Below are 19439 nucleotides of genomic sequence, written 5' to 3'. Positions count from 1 at the left end.
TAACTGGTAGTGTTATGAGATAGAGTCTAATAACTGGTAGTGTTATGTGATAGAGTCTATTAACTGGTAGTGTTATGTGATAGAGTCTATTAACTGGTAGTGTTATGTGATAGAGTCTATTAACTGGTAGTGTTATGTGATAGAGTCTATTAACTGGTAGTGTTATGTGATAGAGTCTATTAACTGGTAGTGTTATGTGATAGAGTCTATTAACTGGTAGTGTTATGTGATAGAGTCTAATAACTGGCAGTGTTATGTGATAGAGTCTATTAACTGGTAGTGTTATGTGATAGAGTCTATTAACTGGTAGTGTTATGTGATAGAGTCTATTAACTGGTAGTGTTATGTGATAGAGTCTATTAACTGGTAGTGTTATGTGATAGAGTCTATTAACTGGTAGTGTTATGTGATAGAGTCTATTAACTGGTAGTGTTATGTGATAGAGTCTAATAACTGGTAGTGTTTTGTGATAGAGTCTAATAACTGGTAGTGTTATGTGATAGAGTCTATTAACTGGTAGTGTTATGTGATAGAGTCTAATAACTGGTAGTGTTTTGTGATAGAGTCTAATAACTGGTAGTGTTATGTGATAGAGTCTATTAACTGGTAGTGTTATGTGATAGAGTCTAATAACTGGTAGTGTTTTGTGATAGAGTCTAATAACTGGTAGTGTTTTGTGATAGAGTCTAATAACTGGTAGTGTTATGTGATAGAGTCTATTAACTGGTAGTGTTATGTGATAGAGTCTAATAACTGGTAGTGTTATGTGATAGAGTCTAATAACTTATAGTGTTATGTGATAGAGTCTAATAACTGGTAGTGTTATGTGATAGAGTCTAATAACTGGTAGTGTTATGTGATAGAGTCTATTAACTGGTAGTGTTATGTGATAGAGTCTATTAACTGGTAGTGTTATGTGATAGAGTCTAATAACTGGTAGTGTTATGTGATAGAGTCTATTAACTGGTAGTGTTATGTGATAGAGTCTATTAACTGGTAGTGTTATGTGATAGAGTCTATTAACTGGTAGTGTTATGTGATAGAGTCTAATAACTGGTAGTGTTATGTGATAGAGTCTATTAACTGGTAGTGTTATGTGATAGAGTCTATTAACTGGTAGTGTTATGTGACAGAGTCTAATAACTGGTAGTGTTATGTGATAGAGTCTATTAACTGGTAGTGTTATGTGATAGAGTCTATTAACTGGTAGTGTTATGTGATAGAGTCTATTAACTGGTAGTGTTATGTGATAGAGTCTATTAACTGGTAGTGTTATGTGATAGAGTCTATTAACTGGTAGTGTTATGTGATATAGTCTAATAACTGGTAGTGTTATGTGATAGAGTCTATTAACTGGTAGTGTTTTGTGATAGAGTCTAATAACTTATAGTGTTATGTGATAGAGTCTATTAACTGGTAGTGTTATGTGATAGAGTCTATTAACTGGTAGTGTTATGTGATAGAGTCCATTAACTGGTAGTGTTATGTGACAGAGTCTAATAACTGGTAGTGTTATGTGATAGAGTCTATTAACTGGTAGTGTTATGTGATAGAGTCTATTAACTGGTAGTGTTATGAGATAGAGTCTAATAACTGGTAGTGTTATGTGATAGAGTCTATTAACTGGTAGTGTTATGTGATAGAGTCTATTAACTGGTAGTGTTATGTGATAGAGTCTATTAACTGGTAGTGTTATGTGATAGAGTCTATTAACTGGTAGTGTTATGTGATAGAGTCTATTAACTGGTAGTGTTATGTGATAGAGTCTATTAACTGGTAGTGTTATGTGATAGAGTCTAATAACTGGCAGTGTTATGTGATAGAGTCTATTAACTGGTAGTGTTATGTGATAGAGTCTATTAACTGGTAGTGTTATGTGATAGAGTCTATTAACTGGTAGTGTTATGTGATAGAGTCTATTAACTGGTAGTGTTATGTGATAGAGTCTATTAACTGGTAGTGTTATGTGATAGAGTCTATTAACTGGTAGTGTTATGTGATAGAGTCTAATAACTGGTAGTGTTTTGTGATAGAGTCTAATAACTGGTAGTGTTATGTGATAGAGTCTATTAACTGGTAGTGTTATGTGATAGAGTCTAATAACTGGTAGTGTTTTGTGATAGAGTCTAATAACTGGTAGTGTTATGTGATAGAGTCTATTAACTGGTAGTGTTATGTGATAGAGTCTAATAACTGGTAGTGTTTTGTGATAGAGTCTAATAACTGGTAGTGTTTTGTGATAGAGTCTAATAACTGGTAGTGTTATGTGATAGAGTCTATTAACTGGTAGTGTTATGTGATAGAGTCTAATAACTGGTAGTGTTATGTGATAGAGTCTAATAACTTATAGTGTTATGTGATAGAGTCTAATAACTGGTAGTGTTATGTGATAGAGTCTATTAACTGGTAGTGTTATGTGATAGAGTCTATTAACTGGTAGTGTTATGTGATATAGTCTAATAACTGGTAGTGTTATGTGATAGAGTCTATTAACTGGTAGTGTTTTGTGATAGAGTCTAATAACTTATAGTGTTATGTGATAGAGTCTATTAACTGGTAGTGTTATGTGATAGAGTCTATTAACTGGTAGTGTTATGTGATAGAGTCCATTAACTGGTAGTGTTATGTGACAGAGTCTAATAACTGGTAGTGTTATGTGATAGAGTCTATTAACTGGTAGTGTTATGTGATAGAGTCTATTAACTGGTAGTGTTATGAGATAGAGTCTAATAACTGGTAGTGTTATGTGATAGAGTCTATTAACTGGTAGTGTTATGTGATAGAGTCTATTAACTGGTAGTGTTATGTGATAGAGTCTATTAACTGGTAGTGTTATGTGATAGAGTCTATTAACTGGTAGTGTTATGTGATAGAGTCTATTAACTGGTAGTGTTATGTGATAGAGTCTATTAACTGGTAGTGTTATGTGATAGAGTCTAATAACTGGCAGTGTTATGTGATAGAGTCTATTAACTGGTAGTGTTATGTGATAGAGTCTATTAACTGGTAGTGTTATGTGATAGAGTCTATTAACTGGTAGTGTTATGTGATAGAGTCTATTAACTGGTAGTGTTATGTGATAGAGTCTATTAACTGGTAGTGTTATGTGATAGAGTCTATTAACTGGTAGTGTTATGTGATAGAGTCTAATAACTGGTAGTGTTTTGTGATAGAGTCTAATAACTGGTAGTGTTATGTGATAGAGTCTATTAACTGGTAGTGTTATGTGATAGAGTCTAATAACTGGTAGTGTTTTGTGATAGAGTCTAATAACTGGTAGTGTTATGTGATAGAGTCTATTAACTGGTAGTGTTATGTGATAGAGTCTAATAACTGGTAGTGTTTTGTGATAGAGTCTAATAACTGGTAGTGTTTTGTGATAGAGTCTAATAACTGGTAGTGTTATGTGATAGAGTCTATTAACTGGTAGTGTTATGTGATAGAGTCTAATAACTGGTAGTGTTATGTGATAGAGTCTAATAACTTATAGTGTTATGTGATAGAGTCTAATAACTGGTAGTGTTATGTGATAGAGTCTAATAACTGGTAGTGTTATGTGATAGAGTCTATTAACTGGTAGTGTTATGTGATAGAGTCTATTAACTGGTAGTGTTATGTGATAGAGTCTAATAACTGGTAGTGTTATGTGATAGAGTCTATTAACTGGTAGTGTTATGTGATAGAGTCTATTAACTGGTAGTGTTATGTGATAGAGTCTATTAACTGGTAGTGTTATGTGATAGAGTCTAATAACTGGTAGTGTTATGTGATAGAGTCTATTAACTGGTAGTGTTATGTGATAGAGTCTATTAACTGGTAGTGTTATGTGACAGAGTCTAATAACTGGTAGTGTTATGTGATAGAGTCTATTAACTGGTAGTGTTATGTGATAGAGTCTATTAACTGGTAGTGTTATGTGACAGAGTCTATTAACTGGTAGTGTTATGTGATAGAGTCTATTAACTGGTAGTGTTATGTGATAGAGTCTATTAACTGGTAGTGTTATGTGATAGAGTCTATTAACTGGTAGTGTTATGTGATAGAGTCTATTAACTGGTAGTGTTATGTGATAGAGTCTTATAACTGGTAGTGTTCTGTGAGAGGAAGAGAGAGAGATAAAATGATCACATCAGGAATATCAGTCCTAAAAGATGAGTCAGATCAAACTGTGTGTGTGTGTGTGTGTGTGTGTGTGTGTGTGTGTGTGTGTGTGTGTGTGTGTGTGTGTGTGTGTGTGTGTGTGTGTGTGTGTGTGTGTGTGTGTGTGTGTGTGTGTGTGTGTGTGTGTGTGTGTGTGTGTGTGTGTGTGTGTGTGTGTGTGTGTGTGTCTAGATGATACGTTAGACCTCTTGTGGTTATTAAGTGTTTCAGGTACAACAACTAAAAATAGATGATTTAAACTGAAAGCAGTGTGACAGGATGATTCACCTGTATAATCTATGTGTATGATCCATGTGTATGATCCACATGTATAATCTATGTGTGTGATCCACATGTATGATCCACATGTATGATCTATGTGTATTATCCACATGTATGATCTATGTGTCTGATCCACATGTATGATCCACATGTATGATCAATGTGTATGATTCACATGTCTGATCCACATGTATGATCCACATGTATGATCCACATGTATAGAGCATTACTGGGACTAGGAGACACTGACCCACAGCTTAATAGGATAAGTGACCTCATAGGATAAATAATTCAGTGGAATCATCATGCGTGAACTCCGGAGTTGAATCCTCCGCTGTCTAGAGTAGATTACACAGAATGGTGCAAAGGAAGTTGACTGATCTGGGCAACCCATAACCAAATCACACATGAGGGGTAACCAGCCACTGCATTAGGTTCTGAGTGGAGCACAGGAGATGTTGGACTAGTGTAGGTGGCGGGACCAGGATATGGACCCTGGTGCACTATAAAGGGAATAGGGTGCCATTTTGGATGAAAACAGTATGAGTCACTGTGTACCTTAAGTCTGTTGGAGGGTACAATGTAAGATTGTTGTGGTTGTGTGTTTGTATATATACAGTTATTGGAATGTGTGTGTGTATGTGTGTGTGTGTGTGTGTGTGTGTGTGTGTGTGTGTGTGTGTGTGTGTGTGTGTGTGTGTGTGTGTGTGTGTGTGTGTGTGTGGTTGTGTACCTTTCGCCTGTGGGAGGGTACTATGAAGAAGGTCTCAATGTTGTGTTTCTGTAGGAAGGCGTGTCTATCATGGCCAAAGCCAGGCTCCACCTCATAGTCTCCATTCAAACACTCTAGAGTAGTCCTGGTTATGTGGACCTTACTGAGAGAGGAGAGAGAGAGAGAGAGAGGGATGAGAAGGAAGGGGTATACAGGGAAAGTGGAGAGAGAGAGAGGTGGGGGGAGTAATTATGGATATGTAATTCATTAAAGGAGAATCAGAAACTGTTTTCATTTCTTCCAGGTTTGAGATAGATCATTAATCATGAATTACATTTCAGTTCATCTCCTGAGCACACTGAGAATGGAATGAAATGGATCCCTACCCTGCTATCTCAGCTCATTAGCTGGTTCTTGTTTACTTGGCTCCTGAGTGACACAGCGGCCTAAGGCACTGCATCTCAGTGTTTTAGGCGTCACTCCAGACACCCTGATTCGAATCCAGGCTGTATCACAATCAGCCGTGACTGGGAGTCCCATAAGGCGGCGCACAATTAGCCCAGCATTGTACGGGTTTGGCCGGTGTAGGCCGTCATTGCAAATAAGAATTTGTTTTTAACTGACTTGCCTAGTTAAAAATAAGGTTAAAAGAAAATGTTAAAATACTTTAATTGCATTGAATTGAAAGCAATCCCCTTTTTGTACACTCAACATTTCACGACTCTAGGACCAATAAAATGCATTAAAAATAGCTTCTTTAGTTTTGTGACTGTATGTTCATAAATAGTAAAAATGCTTTTGAAGTTTCAGTTTTGGAGATACAAGGCTTTCTTTCAATAGCGAGACAATTCTTCCCCAAAAGAGCTTGACAAAACATTTCATGTCATCAATATGTGGCATTTCCCAAATTACACCTTACTCCCTATATATGGGCTATTCATGGGCTCTGGTCAAAAATAGTGCACTACCGTATATAGGGAATAGGGAGCCATTTAGGACTCAGACATAGTTTCCAGTAGTCATACATACCCAGGCAGCCCTCCTGCCTCCATCACATTGGCCAGAGTGACATCATTGGACCAGACATCATACTGCCACTTCCGGAGTCCCAGAACCCCACAGAGTACCCGACCCGTGTGCAGACCCACACGCATGTTCAGATCCACCTCTGTAGCCTCCACCACAGACCTAGGAAGAGATAGAAACCTTGTGAAATGTAAATCACTTTAAAATCTTAAACCAACAAGTGGTATGCTTTTGCCCTTTACTTTAACAACGGGTACGGCCCTGAGTATGCACTCTTAGAAGTAAAGGTGACTGGAAGAACCTTTGGGGGTTTTAAAAATTGCCACACGAGTGGAACCTTTCCAGTTTAAAAGGTTCCTCAAGGAACCCCTCTGAAAAGGGTTTTCGAAAAAACCCTCTGAAAAGGGTCTTCAAGGAACCACTCTAAAAAGGGTCTTCGAGGAACCCCTGTGTAAAAGGGTCTTCGAGGAACCCCTCTGAAAAGGGTTTTCGAGGAACTCCTCTGAAAAGGGTCTTCGAGGAACCCCTCTGAAAAGGGTTTTTGAGGAACCCCTCTGAAAAGGGTTTTCGAGGAACCCCTGTATAAAAGCTCAAACCAGAACCTTATTGTGAAGGGAGGGGTCACATTTCTTACCTTTTTAATAATATATTGTACATTTAACATTTACATTTAAGTCATTTAGCAGACGCTCTTATCCAGAGCGACTTACAAATTGGTGCATTCACCTTATGATATCCAGTGGAACAACCACTTTACAAAAGTGCATCTAACTCTTTTAAGGGGGGGGGGGGGGTTAGAAGGATTACTTTATCCTATCCTAGGTATTCCTTAAAGAGGTGGGGTTTCAGGTGTCTCCGGAAGGTGGTGATTGACTCCGCTGACCTGGCGTCGTGAGGGAGTTTGTTCCACCATTGGGGTGCCAGAGCAGCGAATAGTTTTGACTGGGCTGAGTGGGAACTGTACTTCCTCAGAGGTAGGGAGGCGAGCAGGCCAGAGGTGGATGAACGCAGTGCCCTTGATTGGGTGTAGGGCCTGATCAGAGCCTGAAGGTACGGAGGTGCCGTTCCCCTCACAGCTCCGTAGGCAAGCACCATGGTCTTGTAGCGGATGCGAGCTTCAACTGGAAGCCAGTGGAGAGAGCGGAGGAGCGGGGTGACGTGAGAGAACTTGGGAAAGTTGAACACCAGACGGGCTGCGGCGTTCTGGATGAGTTGTAGGGGTTTAATGGCACAGGCAGGGAGCCCAGCCAACAGCGAGTTGCAGTAATCCAGACGGGAGATGACAAGTGCCTGGATTAGGACCTGCGCCGCTTCCTGCGTGAGGCAGGGTCGTACTCTGCGAATGTTGTAGAGCATGAACCTACAGGAACGGGTCACCGCCTTGATGTTAGTTGAGAACGACAGGGTGTTGTCCAGGATCACGCCAAGGTTCTTAGCACTCTGGGAGGAGGACACAATGGAGTTGTCAACCGTGATGGCGAGATCATGGAACGGGCAGTCCTTCCCCGGGAGGAAGAGCAGCTCCGTCTTGCCGAGGTTCAGCTTGAGGTGGTGATCCGTCATCCACACTGATATGTCTGCCAGACATGCAGAGATGCGATTCACCACCTGGTTATCAGAGGGGGGAAAGGAGAAGATTAATTGTGTGTCGTCTGCATAGCAATGATAGGAGAGACCATGTGAGGATATGACAGAGCCAAGTGACTTGGTGTATAGCGAGAATAGGAGAGGGCCTAGAACAGAGCCCTGGGGGACACCAGTGGTGAGAGCACGTGGTGCGGAGACAGATTCTCGCCACGCCACCTGGTAGGAGCGACCTGTCAGGTAGGACGCAATCCAAGCGTGGGCCGCGCCGGAGATGCCCAGCTCGGAGAGGGTGGAGAGGAGGATCTGATGGTTCACAGTATCAAAGGCAGCCGATAGGTCTAGAAGGATGAGAGCAGAGGAGAGAGAGTTAGCTTTAGCAGTGCGGAGCGCCTCCGTGACACAGAGAAGAGCAGTCTCAGTTGAATGACTAGTCTTGAAACCTGACTGATTTGGATCAAGAAGGTCATTCTGAGAGAGATAGCAGGAGAGCTGGCCAAGGACGGCACGTTCAAGAGTTTTGGAGAGAAAAGATGTGTAGAGGTGACAGTATCAGAAAATTGGAGGTGTGGCTTATTTGAGGCGTGGCTTTCAGACAGTTCTTTTTGGACACCCTTTTTGTTACATGTTATTCCTGTTCATCATGCTAAGTTTCTACACCGCAAACTTAAATGTTCCTTTAATATGTATGCATATTACATAGTGCTGGGAAACTGTGGCTTCATGAACCTTTTGGGCCTTTCACGAAATTCTGCTGAAAATGTTTTAATTATTCGGAGCGTTTAACAGAGTGCATATTAGTGACACCTGCTGGTCAGGAATAAATATCAGCATGTTTGATGTTTAAATAGACTTGTTTTCCCATTGCATCCATCAAAACTTTGTCGCGCAATGGACAGATGGTTGGTACACTCATTTTAGTTGTGGGGTTCCAGGTTTCCGTGATATTATTTAGGACGCTGAAGACAAAAGACTACCATAGGCTACAATAAATAAAACAAAGTATTTGAACAACAATGGGAAGATCATTTTTCAACCATAGCCAGGATTGGATCTTGTGCCTATGCTGGTGTCTGATCCCAAATCCCCATCCCTACCTGCTGAACTACCATTCAGGAACTATAACCTCAAACAAATCTAAGTAAATTGGTAAATAAGCTGTCCAGTAGAGGTTGGTGTTTGAAAGCAACTTTGCAGCGAAGAAAGCATCCTTGCCGGGGCGAAATCAGCGGAATCTTGCATTTTGCAACACACCGTTCGAAAATGCATGTGATCGAATGACGCTTCAGAAGTCATCGATCGCGTGGTAATGTTACTTTGAAGCTATCTGTCTATGCTTTGAAGCGAGCAACCTAGTTAAAAATAAATAAAAAACATTTACAAAAGATGGCTCCATTGAATGATTTAGGATGTTAAATAAAAAACTGAACAGCCTATGCTTATCGAAATTCATCATTTAAAAGTTAGAAATACAATGTAGCTAGTCAATCAAAGAAAGCATTTCTTTTTTTTTTTATCGATTCAATCCTGTACCTCCACAAGATGAGAGACTCACTCGCCACTGCTCTTCAGGCTGAGCCACCTGTCAGGTGAGAAATACAGAAGAATATCTAGACTAAGTCTGTAAGTCATGTCTGGCAGCAGAGGTCGGTGTTTTGGAAACCACAGTGGGATCCACTGAGGGACCAAACAAAGCTCTGTACGTCATTTATCACATGGTAACTACTTTTCTTTGGGTTTGAATTAAACTTTTTTAACTTACTTTTACATATTAACAAAATGTGATAATTATCAATAGCAACTACCAGAGTTGTTTACATTTACAATCACTGTTTGAGAAATAAAAAACAGTGCTAAGATTTCAGAATAGATTCCTCTGCTAAGAAGGTGAAATGTCTAGATTTAAAAAAAAACTTCCGGCAGGGGACGGCATTCTTTCTTCCAAGTTCCGACATTTGACAGATATGTAGTGTGACGTTCGAAGCTTTTAACATCATCATCACATGGTATTGTTTCTTCGATACAAGCATCGTTACGTTGTGTCGAATCCAGGCCCCCAGCGTCACAAGCTCTGCTGGTCGGCTACTGCGTAGCAACCTAGCGGTGCCAAAAGCCCTGGTCTGCCCTATAAAGCCTATCTAAATTATGATCACCAGAACAGCCAAACACATTGTTTTTAGATGATCGTTTTAGGCTCTAAAATGTATGGGGAACAATTTTAAGTTCACAACAAATGGAGATATTTCATTAAATAATGATCCATTCTGACTACTACATTTGTCATCACACAGCACTACGTGCTGACAGACCAATGACGGGCCGGCTGGCTACGAAGAGGATTCTGGCTGACTCTCTCAGGCAGAATTGAAATGAATACATTGACCATGATCCTTTGCTAGTTACGGTTATTTTCATGTTCCTTGGCGCTTCAAATTGAAAAACTTCCGGCTTCATGCGCCAAAAGGAGTTTTCCATTGGAATACATGGATGACGTCAGCGCTATCACTATCAACTGGTTTTAATATCTATGGTTGAATCAGTAGTGCTTTGAAAACTGCATCGGAGCATCAGTGCTCCGGTATCAATCGTCCCATCACTACATATTCTAATATAATAATAATATTAACATCGCTAATTACATAAATGAATAAAATGGTAACTATTACAACTTTGGGATTTACATGGACTCTTGAGGAATTTATACACCTCTGTAAGCATCATTGAAGCTACAATACTGTCAGTGTTCAACCTTAACATGTGATGACAATACACCAGTCTCAATCTTGTTTTATGCTAAGAGTTTCAAAAATGAGAACCGAGCTTCTAAAAAGGTAATTTCAGCCCCCTAATCTTGGAATTCCCTCCAAGGCAACCTAAAAGTCCAGGACCTGGTGTCCCTGGAGGAGTTCAAAGGACAAATAGATGAACAGAAATGCAATTATTTCTAGCTACTAGCTTGCGTTGCCTTATGTAAGGAAACACACACACATATCCACTGTTTGTTTGCTATTGAATATGTGCTGTTGTCTTCTGTCTGTGTTGTCCATTTTGTCTTACATTGTTTTTTTTGTTTTTTTTTCATCCCAGCCACCCCCCCACCAGAAGCTTTTTGCCGCTAAAACGGCCTAGCCTGGTTAAATACACCAAAGGTGCAAATATGAACAATTGACCAATGGCAATGGTTCCTTGAGGAACTCCAGTTGTTCCTTGAGGATCTCAGGGGTTCCCCGAGTCACCACTAATTCCAAGAGTGGATCACTGCTACTCCAAAGCCCTCCACCGCCCTCCTTTCAGCAAATCTGACCACGACTCCCTTTTGCTCCTGCCTTCCTATTAGCAGAAACTCAAAAGAGGATGGACCCGTGCTAAGGACTATTCAATGCTGGTCTGACCAATCGGAATCCATGCTTCAAGATTGTTTTGATCACGCGGACTGGGATATGTTCCGGGAAGCATCAGAGAATAACATAGACGTATACGCTGATTCGGTGAGTGAGTTTATAAGGAAGTGTATAGGAGATGTTGTTCCAACTGTGATTATTAAAACCTAACCTAACCAGAAACCGTGGAGAGATGGCGGCATTCACGCAAAACTGAAAGCGCGAACCATCGCATTTAACCATGGAAAGGTGACTGGGATTATGGCCGAATACCAGCAGTGTAGTTATTCCCTCCGGAAGGCAATCAAAACAGTGAAATGTCAGTACAGAGACAAAGTGGAGTCGCAATTTAACGGCTCAGACACGAGACATATGTGACAGGGTCTACAGATAATCACGGACCACAAAAGGAAAACCAGCCACGTCACGGACACCGACGTCTTGTTTCCAGTCAAACTAAACACCTTCTTTGCCCGCTTTGAGGATAATACAGTGCCACCGATGGGATCCGCTACCAAGGACTGTGGGCTCACCTTCTCCGTGGCCGACGTAAGTAAGACATTCAAACGTGTTAACCCTCGCAGGACTGGCCCAGACAGCATCCCTAGCCGTGTCCTCAGAGCATGTGCAGACCAGCTGGCTGGTGTGTTTACGGACATATTCAATCTCTCCCTATCCCAGTCTGCTGTCCCCACATGCTTCAACAATAGTAGGCAAGTATAAACACCATGGGACCACGGAGCTGTCATACCACTCAGGAAGGAGACGGTGCTGTCTCCTAGAGATGAACATACTTTGGTGTGAAAAGTGCAAATCAATCCCAGAACAACAGCAAAGGACCTTGTGAAGATGCTGGAGGAAACAGGTACAAAAGTATCTATATCCACAGTAAAACGAGTCCTATATCAACATAACCTGAAAGGCCGCTCAGCAAGGAAGAAGCCACTGCTCCAAAACCGCCATAATAAAGCCAGACTACGGTTTGCAACTGCACATAGGGACAAAGATCGTACTTTTTGGAGAAATGTCCTCTGGTCTGATGAAACAAAAATAGAACTGTTTGGCCATAATGACCATCGTTATGTTTGGAGGAAAAGGGGGGAGGCTTGCAAGCCGAAGAACACCATCCCAACCGTGAAGCACGGGGGTGGCAGCATCATGTTGTGGGGGTGCTTTGCTGCAGGAGGGACTGGCATCATGAGGAAGGGAAATCATGTGGATATATTGAAGCAACAACTCAAAACATCAGTCAGGAAGTTAAAGCTTGGTCGAAAATAGGTCTTCCAAATGAACAATGACCCCAAGCATACTTCCAAAGTTGTGGCAAAATGGCTTAAGGACAACAAAGTCAAAGTATTGGAGTGGCCATCACAAAGCCCTGACCTCAATCCTATAGAAAATGTGTGGGCAGAACTGAAAAAGCGTGTGCGAGCAAGTAGGCCTACAAACCTGATTCAGTTACACCTGCTCTGTCAGGAGGAATGGGCCAAAATTCACCCAACTTATTGTGGGAAGCTTGTGGAAGGCTACCCGAAACATTTGACCCAAGTTAAATAATTTAAAGGCAATGCTACCAAATACTAATTGAGTGTATGTAAACTTCTGACCCACTGAGAATGTGATGAAAGAAATAAAAGCTGAAATAAATAATTCTCTCTACTATTATTCTGACATTTCACATTCTTAAAATAAAGTGGTGATCCTAAGTGACCTAAGACAGGGAATTTTTACTAGGATTAAATGTCAGGAATTGTGAAAAACTGAGTTTAAATGTATTTGGCTAAGGTGTATGTAAACTTCCGACTTCAACTGTATCCTTATTCCATTCCTTTACTTAGATGTGTGTGCATTAGGTAGTTGTTGTGGAATTGTTAGAATAGATGTTGGATATTGCTGCAACGTCGGAACTAGAAGCACAAGCAGTTCGCTACACTCGCAATAACATCTTCTAACCATGTGTATGTGACCAATAAAATTTGATTTGATTTGATTTGTAGCGCTGATACCTACCTGTATGTGTGTGTGTGTGTGTGTGTGTGTGTGTGTGTGTGTGTGTGTGTGTGTGTGTGTGTGTGTGTGTGTGTGTGTGTGTGTGTGTGTGTGTGTGTGCGTGTGTGTCTGTGTGTACGTGCGTGCATGTGTCCAGTCCCTGTCTTAGTGGTATGGCTTTGAGGAGATAAAGTGGGACTATTTCCACCACAGTCTCCCTTTCCTCCACATGAGTATATATGGAGGGAGAGAAGGGGAATCTAAAGGGAGAAGGTGGATAATTCAAGAAGAGAAAGAAAAAGAGGGCCATATGGAATTGAGAGAGAAAGAGAGGACCATAAGGAATAGAGAGAGGAAGAGAGGACCATATGGAATAGAGAGAGGAAGAGAGGACCATAAGGAATAGAGAGAGGAAGAGAGGACCATATGGAAGAGAGAGGAAGAGAGGATCATAAGGAATAGAGAGAGGAAGAGAGGACCATATGGAATAGAGAGAGGAAGAGAGGACCATATGGAATAGAGAGAGGAAGAGAGGACCAAATGGAATAGAGAGAGGAAGAGAGGACCATATGGAATAGAGAGAGAAAGAGAGGACCATATGGAATAGAGAGAGGAAAAGAGGACCATATGGAATAGAGAGAGGAAGAGAGGACCATATGGAATAGAGAGAGAAATGAGAGAGAAGGGGGAGAGTAGTGTGTATGAGCGAGGTGAGGAGAGAGGACAATTTATGAGCAAGGGAGGAGAGAGGAATGTGAATGAGGGAGGGAAGAGAGAGGAGTGTGTATGAGCGAGGTGAGGAGAGAGGACTGTGTATGAGCAAGGGAAGAGAGGGGAGTGTGTATGAGCAAGGGAAGAGATAAGACTGTGTATGAGCGAGGTGAGGAGAGAGGACAATTTATGAGCAAGGGAGGAGAGAGGAGTGTGTATGAGCGAGGTGAGGAGAGAGGACAATTTATGAGCAAGGGAGGAGAGAGGAGTGTGTATGAGAGAGGTGAGGGAGGAGAGAGGAGTGTGTATGGCAACACTTGTCCTGGGTGATAATGAGCTCCAGCATTGACAACCATCCGCTCAACAGAAAGACAGGAAAACAACACAACAGCAGAAATGCTCTGCTTCTCATTTTGGAGTATGGGATCAACACTGTGACACTATGTCTCTCTGAGTGTGTGTGTGTGTGTGTGTGTGTGTGTGTGTGTGTGTGTGTGTGTGTGTGTGTGTGTGTGTGTGTGTGTGTGTGTGTGTGTGTGTGTGTGTGTGTGTGTGTGTGTGTGTGTGTGTGTGTGTGTGTGTGTGTGTGTGTGTGTGTGCGTGCGCGTGCGTGTGCGTGTGTGGTCAGTGCAGACTCACGTGATAGTGTCGATCATGTCCAGGCCCATCTCTACACAACAGTGTGCATGGTCTGCCTTGGGTTGGGTCAGACCTGACACACAGTAGTAACAGTCCCCCAGAATCTTTATACGCCTACAGTGGTTCTCCTGGAGAGATGAGGGGGAGGGGTAGAGGGAGAGTGAGGGAAGAGGAGGGGGAGGAGGGGTAGAGGGAGAGAAGAGCAGGGTAGAGGAGAGCGGGGGAGAGGGGGGACAGAGTGGTGGAAGAGGGACAGGAGAAAAGAGAGAGGGGTGGAAGAGTGGGGAGAGAGAGGAAGCGAGACAGAGAGCAATGGAGAGGTGAAGAAATGGGGAGGAAGAGAGACAGGAATTTTCATGATTGCAAACAGTGATGATCAAAAAAAGGGTCCTTCTCAGTCAAAACCTGTAACAGGGCTTCCATGATAAACCTGTAACAGGGCTTCCATGATAAACCTGTAACAGGCTTCCATGATATGTCTTCCTGTTGCAGGGCTTCCATGATAAACCTGTAGCAGAGCATCCATGATAAACCTTTCTCAAGTTTCAAGTTTTATTAGTCATATGTACGTACAGGATACACATGGTATACACTGTCCAAAGAAATGCTTACTTGCAGGTTCCTTCTCGACAAACAACAATAAGAAATGATAAAATATAAGAATATGGACATAAAGTAAATGCCTCAGTGGAATATAATAAACATTTTAGCATCAGTATAATACATGAAGGCACAATTCATAGTCCAAAATGTACACTTGTTTTGGGGAAGGGGGAGTTGTTAGGCAAGTGTTTAAATAGTGAAGTATTTAGCATAATATTAAGTCTGGTAAGTGGTGTGCATGTGTGTGGATGAGTGTCTCTGTGTGTGTGTGTGTGTGTGTGTGTGTGTGTGTGTGTGTGTGTGTGTGTGTGTGTGTGTGTGTGTGTGTGTGTGTGTGTGTGTGTGTGTGTGTGTGTGTGTGTGTGTGTGTGTGTGTGTGTGTGTGTGTGTGTGTGTGTGGACAAAGATTGTACTTTTCGGAGAAATGTCCTCTGGTCTGATGAAACAAAAATAGAACTGTTTAGCCATAATAGCCATCGTTATGTTTGGAGGAAAAAGGGGGAGGCTTGCAAGCCGAAGAACAACATCCCAACCGTGAAGCACGTGGGTGGCAGCATCATGTTGTGGGGGTGCTTTGCTGCAGGAGGGACGGGTGCACTTCACAAAATATATGGCATCATGAGGTAGGTAAATTATGTGGATATATTGAAGCATCAGTCAGGAAGTTAAAGCTTGGTCGCAAATGGGTCTTCCAAATGGACAATGACCCCAAGCATACTTCCAAAGTTGTGGCAGAATGGCTTAAGGACAACAAAGTCAAGGTATTGGAATTGCCATCACAAAGCCCTGACCTCAATCCCATAGAAAATGTGTGGGCAGAACTGAAAAAGCAAGTACGAGCAAGGAGGCCTACAAATCTGACTCAGTTACACCAGCTCTGTCAGGAGGAAGGGGCCAAAACTTACTTGTGGGAAGCTTGTGGAAGGCTACCCGAAACATTTGACCCAAGTTAAATAATTTAAAGGCAATGCTACTGTCACGCTCGTCGTTAAAGGGAGACCAAGGTGCAGCGTGGTGAGCGTACATGTTCTTTTATTTCGAAAAATGTCGCCAACAAAACAAGAAATAACAAAAATGACCGTGAAGCTTACAAGGGCTATAGTTCCCCTAACATAGACAACTTCCCACAATGACAAAATCAGAAAAGGCTGAGTAAGTATGATTCCCAATCAGAGACAACGATAGACAGAACTACAAAAACATAGAAAACCCGAACATAGAATGCCCACCCAAATCACACCCTGACCAAACCAAAAAGAGACATAAAAAAGGCTCTCTAAGGTCAGGGCACGACAGCTGCCAAATATTAATTGAGTGTATGTAAACTTCTGACCCACTGGGAATGTGATAAAATAAATAAAAGCTGAAATAAATCATTCTCTGTAATATTATTCTGACATTTCACATTCTTAAAATGAAGTGGTGATAACTGACCTAAGACAGAGAATTCTTACTAGGATTAAATGTCAGGAATTGTGAAAAACTAAGGTGTATGTAAACTACCGACTTCAACTGTAACAATTCATAACAATAAACACAAGGATAAAAGTAAAATAATGGAATTAATAAATACTAGATATTAGGATGAGCAACGTCGGAGTGAGATAAACTAGAATACTGTAGAGTACAGCATATACATATGTGTAATGTAAATGTGTAAATGTGTAAAACAGTATGTAGACATTATTAAAGTGACCAGTGTTCCATTATTAAAGTGACCAGTGATTCCATATCTATGTACATAGGGCAGCACCCTCTAAGTTACCTTGTTGAGTAACCGGGTGGCAGCCAGCTAGAGACAGTGACTAAGTTCAGGGCAGAGTACTGGGTGGAGGCTGGCTAGTGATGGCTATTTAACCTTTAACGCCCCCCAACCTCGGATCCGGGAGCACCCCCATCAAAAAAGCTGACTAGCATAGCCTAGCCTAAAGCCACAGGGATATCATATAATAAAATGTTCATGAAATCACAAGTCCAAGACACCAAATGAAAGACACACATCTTGTGAATCCAGCCATCATTTCTGATTTTTAAAATGTTTTACAGTGAAGACACAATATGTAAATCTATTAGCTAACCACGTTAGCAAAAGACACCACTTTTTTACTCCATCATTTTTTTACTCCATCAGTAGCTATCACAAATTCGACCAAATAAAGATATAAATAGCCACTAACCAAGAAACAACTTCCCCAGATGACAGTCTGATAACATATTTATTGTATACCATATGTTTTGTTAGAAAAATGTGCATATTTCAGGTATAAATCATAGTTTACCATTGCAGCCACTATCACAACTCTCACCAAAGCGACTAGAATAACTACAGAGACCATCGTGTATTAGCTAATTACTCATCATAAAACATTTCTTAAAAATACACAGCGTACAGCAGATGAAAGACACAGATCTTGTGAATCCAGCCAATATTTCAGATTTTCTAAGTGTTTTACAGCGAAAACACAATATAGCGTTATATTAGCTTACCACAATAGCAAACATCACAACAGCATTGATTCAAGGCAAAAATAGCGATAACGTATAAACCACCAAAATATATTAATTTTTTCACTAACCTTCTCAGGATTCTTCAGATGACAGTCCTATAACATCATATTACACAATCCATATAGAGTTTGTTCGAAAATGTGCATATTTAGCGGCACAAATCGTGCTTATACAATGTGATTAGTGTCCAAAACCTCAAGCAATCTGTCCGGCGCCATCTTGGAGAGGCACCTATTCTAATCGAAAACTATTCATAAACTTGATTAAAAAAATACAGGTTGGACAGCAATTGAAAGACAAATTAGTTCTTAATGCAATCGCTGGGTTACATTTTTAAAATTAACGTTACTTCAAGCATACAGCGTGCGCTAAAGCGAGATCGCACCATAATTCATGGCGGAATTATTATTTGACATTTGTCAACATAAGTACGAATTAACAGCATAAAGACTGCTTACTATTTGCTGAGCTTCCATCAGAATCTTGGGCAAGGTGTCCTTTCTCCAGAACAATCGTCTTTTGGTTGAAAGATGTCCTCTTGTCCTGTCGAAATAGCCGCTAACGTTAGCCACCCACTGAAGAGGTGTCCAACTCGTGAAAGCGCATGACAAATAAATCCAGGAAAATCGCAATAAACTGATATAAACTGTTATAAATCGGTTTAAATTAACTACCTTATGATGTCTTTAACAACTATAACGAATAAAAACATGACCGGAGATACAGAACTGCTAAAACGAAAGCTTTGCAGGAGGCCATAGTGATGTCCCTGATGCGCCAGGCGCACCGTTGAAAAGGACGGTACTTCCGTTCCACGGTCTTATATAGGGCCCCAGATTGCGCAATCGACTCCATTCAAATTCTCACCGCTTACTGACATCTAGAGGAAGGCGTATGCAGTGCATGTAGCCTGATGGCTTACATGGGGACTTATAAACTGACCTCAGAACAGGGACCTCGATTTCTGAAATCTCACTCCCTGACAGGAAATGTGCTGCAGAATGAGTTCTGTTTCACTCAGAGAAATAATTCAAACGGTTTTAGAAACTATAGAGTGTTTTCTATCCAATAGTAATAATAATATGCATATTGTACGAGCAAGAATTGAGTACGAGGCAGTTTAATTTGGGAACTCATTTTTACAAAGTCGAAATGGCACCCCCCTAGTGTCAAGAAGTTTTAACAGTCTGATTGCCTTAAGAGAGAAGCTATTTTCAGTCTTTTGGTCCCAGCTTTGATGCACCTGTACTGACGTCGCCTTCTGGATTATAGCTGAGTGAACAGGCTGTGGCTCGGGTGGTTGATGTCCTTGATGATCTTTTTGGCCTTCCTGTGACATCAAGTGCTGGCCTTCCTGTGACATCAAGGAGGGCAGGCAGTGTATCCCAGGTGACGCATTAGGCAGACCGCACCAACTTCTGGAAAGCTCTGCGGTTGTGGTGGTGCAGATGCCGTACCAGGCTGTGATACCGACCGACAGGATGCTCTCAATGGTGCATCTGTAAAAGTTTGTGAGGGTCTTCACCACACTGTCTGTGTGGGTGGACCATTTCAGATTATCAGTGATGTGTATGAAGCATTTCACCTTCTCCACTGTGGTCCCATCGATGTGGACGTGGGTGTGCTCCCTCTGCTGTCTCCTGAAGTCCGCGATCAGCTCCTTTGTTTTGTTGAATTTGAGGTTATTTTCCTGGCACCACTCCGCCAGTGCCCTCACCTCCTCCCTGTAGGCTGTCTCGTCATTGCTGGTAATCAGGTCTACTGCTGTTGTGTCATCTAGAAACTTCATGATTGAATTGGAGGCGTGCGTGGCCACGCAGAGTTGTAGAAAATGAACAGCATTCTTACATTTACATTACATTTAA

The 19439-nt window shown here is 41.4% G+C and overlaps 1 protein-coding gene across 2 annotated transcripts in view; it reads right to left on the bottom strand.

The window, feature by feature from the left end:
- Positions 1-19439, bottom strand: part of adcy1a (adenylate cyclase 1a) — a 240836-nt gene that overhangs the window by 35761 nt on the left and 185636 nt on the right. For both annotated transcript variants that reach the window (XM_055943984.1, XM_055943983.1), the window contains exons 5-7: positions 14464-14591; positions 6164-6322; positions 5156-5297 (exon numbers count right to left, since the gene is read on the bottom strand). In XM_055943984.1, coding sequence (XP_055799959.1) covers positions 5156-5297; positions 6164-6322; positions 14464-14591 — 429 coding nt within the window. The remainder of the gene's footprint in view (positions 1-5155; positions 5298-6163; positions 6323-14463; positions 14592-19439) is intronic.

The sequence above is a fragment of the Salvelinus fontinalis genome, chromosome 14, assembly GCF_029448725.1.
Source record: "Salvelinus fontinalis isolate EN_2023a chromosome 14, ASM2944872v1, whole genome shotgun sequence".
NCBI classification, from domain to species: domain Eukaryota; kingdom Metazoa; phylum Chordata; class Actinopteri; order Salmoniformes; family Salmonidae; genus Salvelinus; species Salvelinus fontinalis.
The sequence above is the reverse complement of the archived record's forward strand: the minus strand, read 5'-3'. Positions and strand labels throughout refer to the sequence as shown.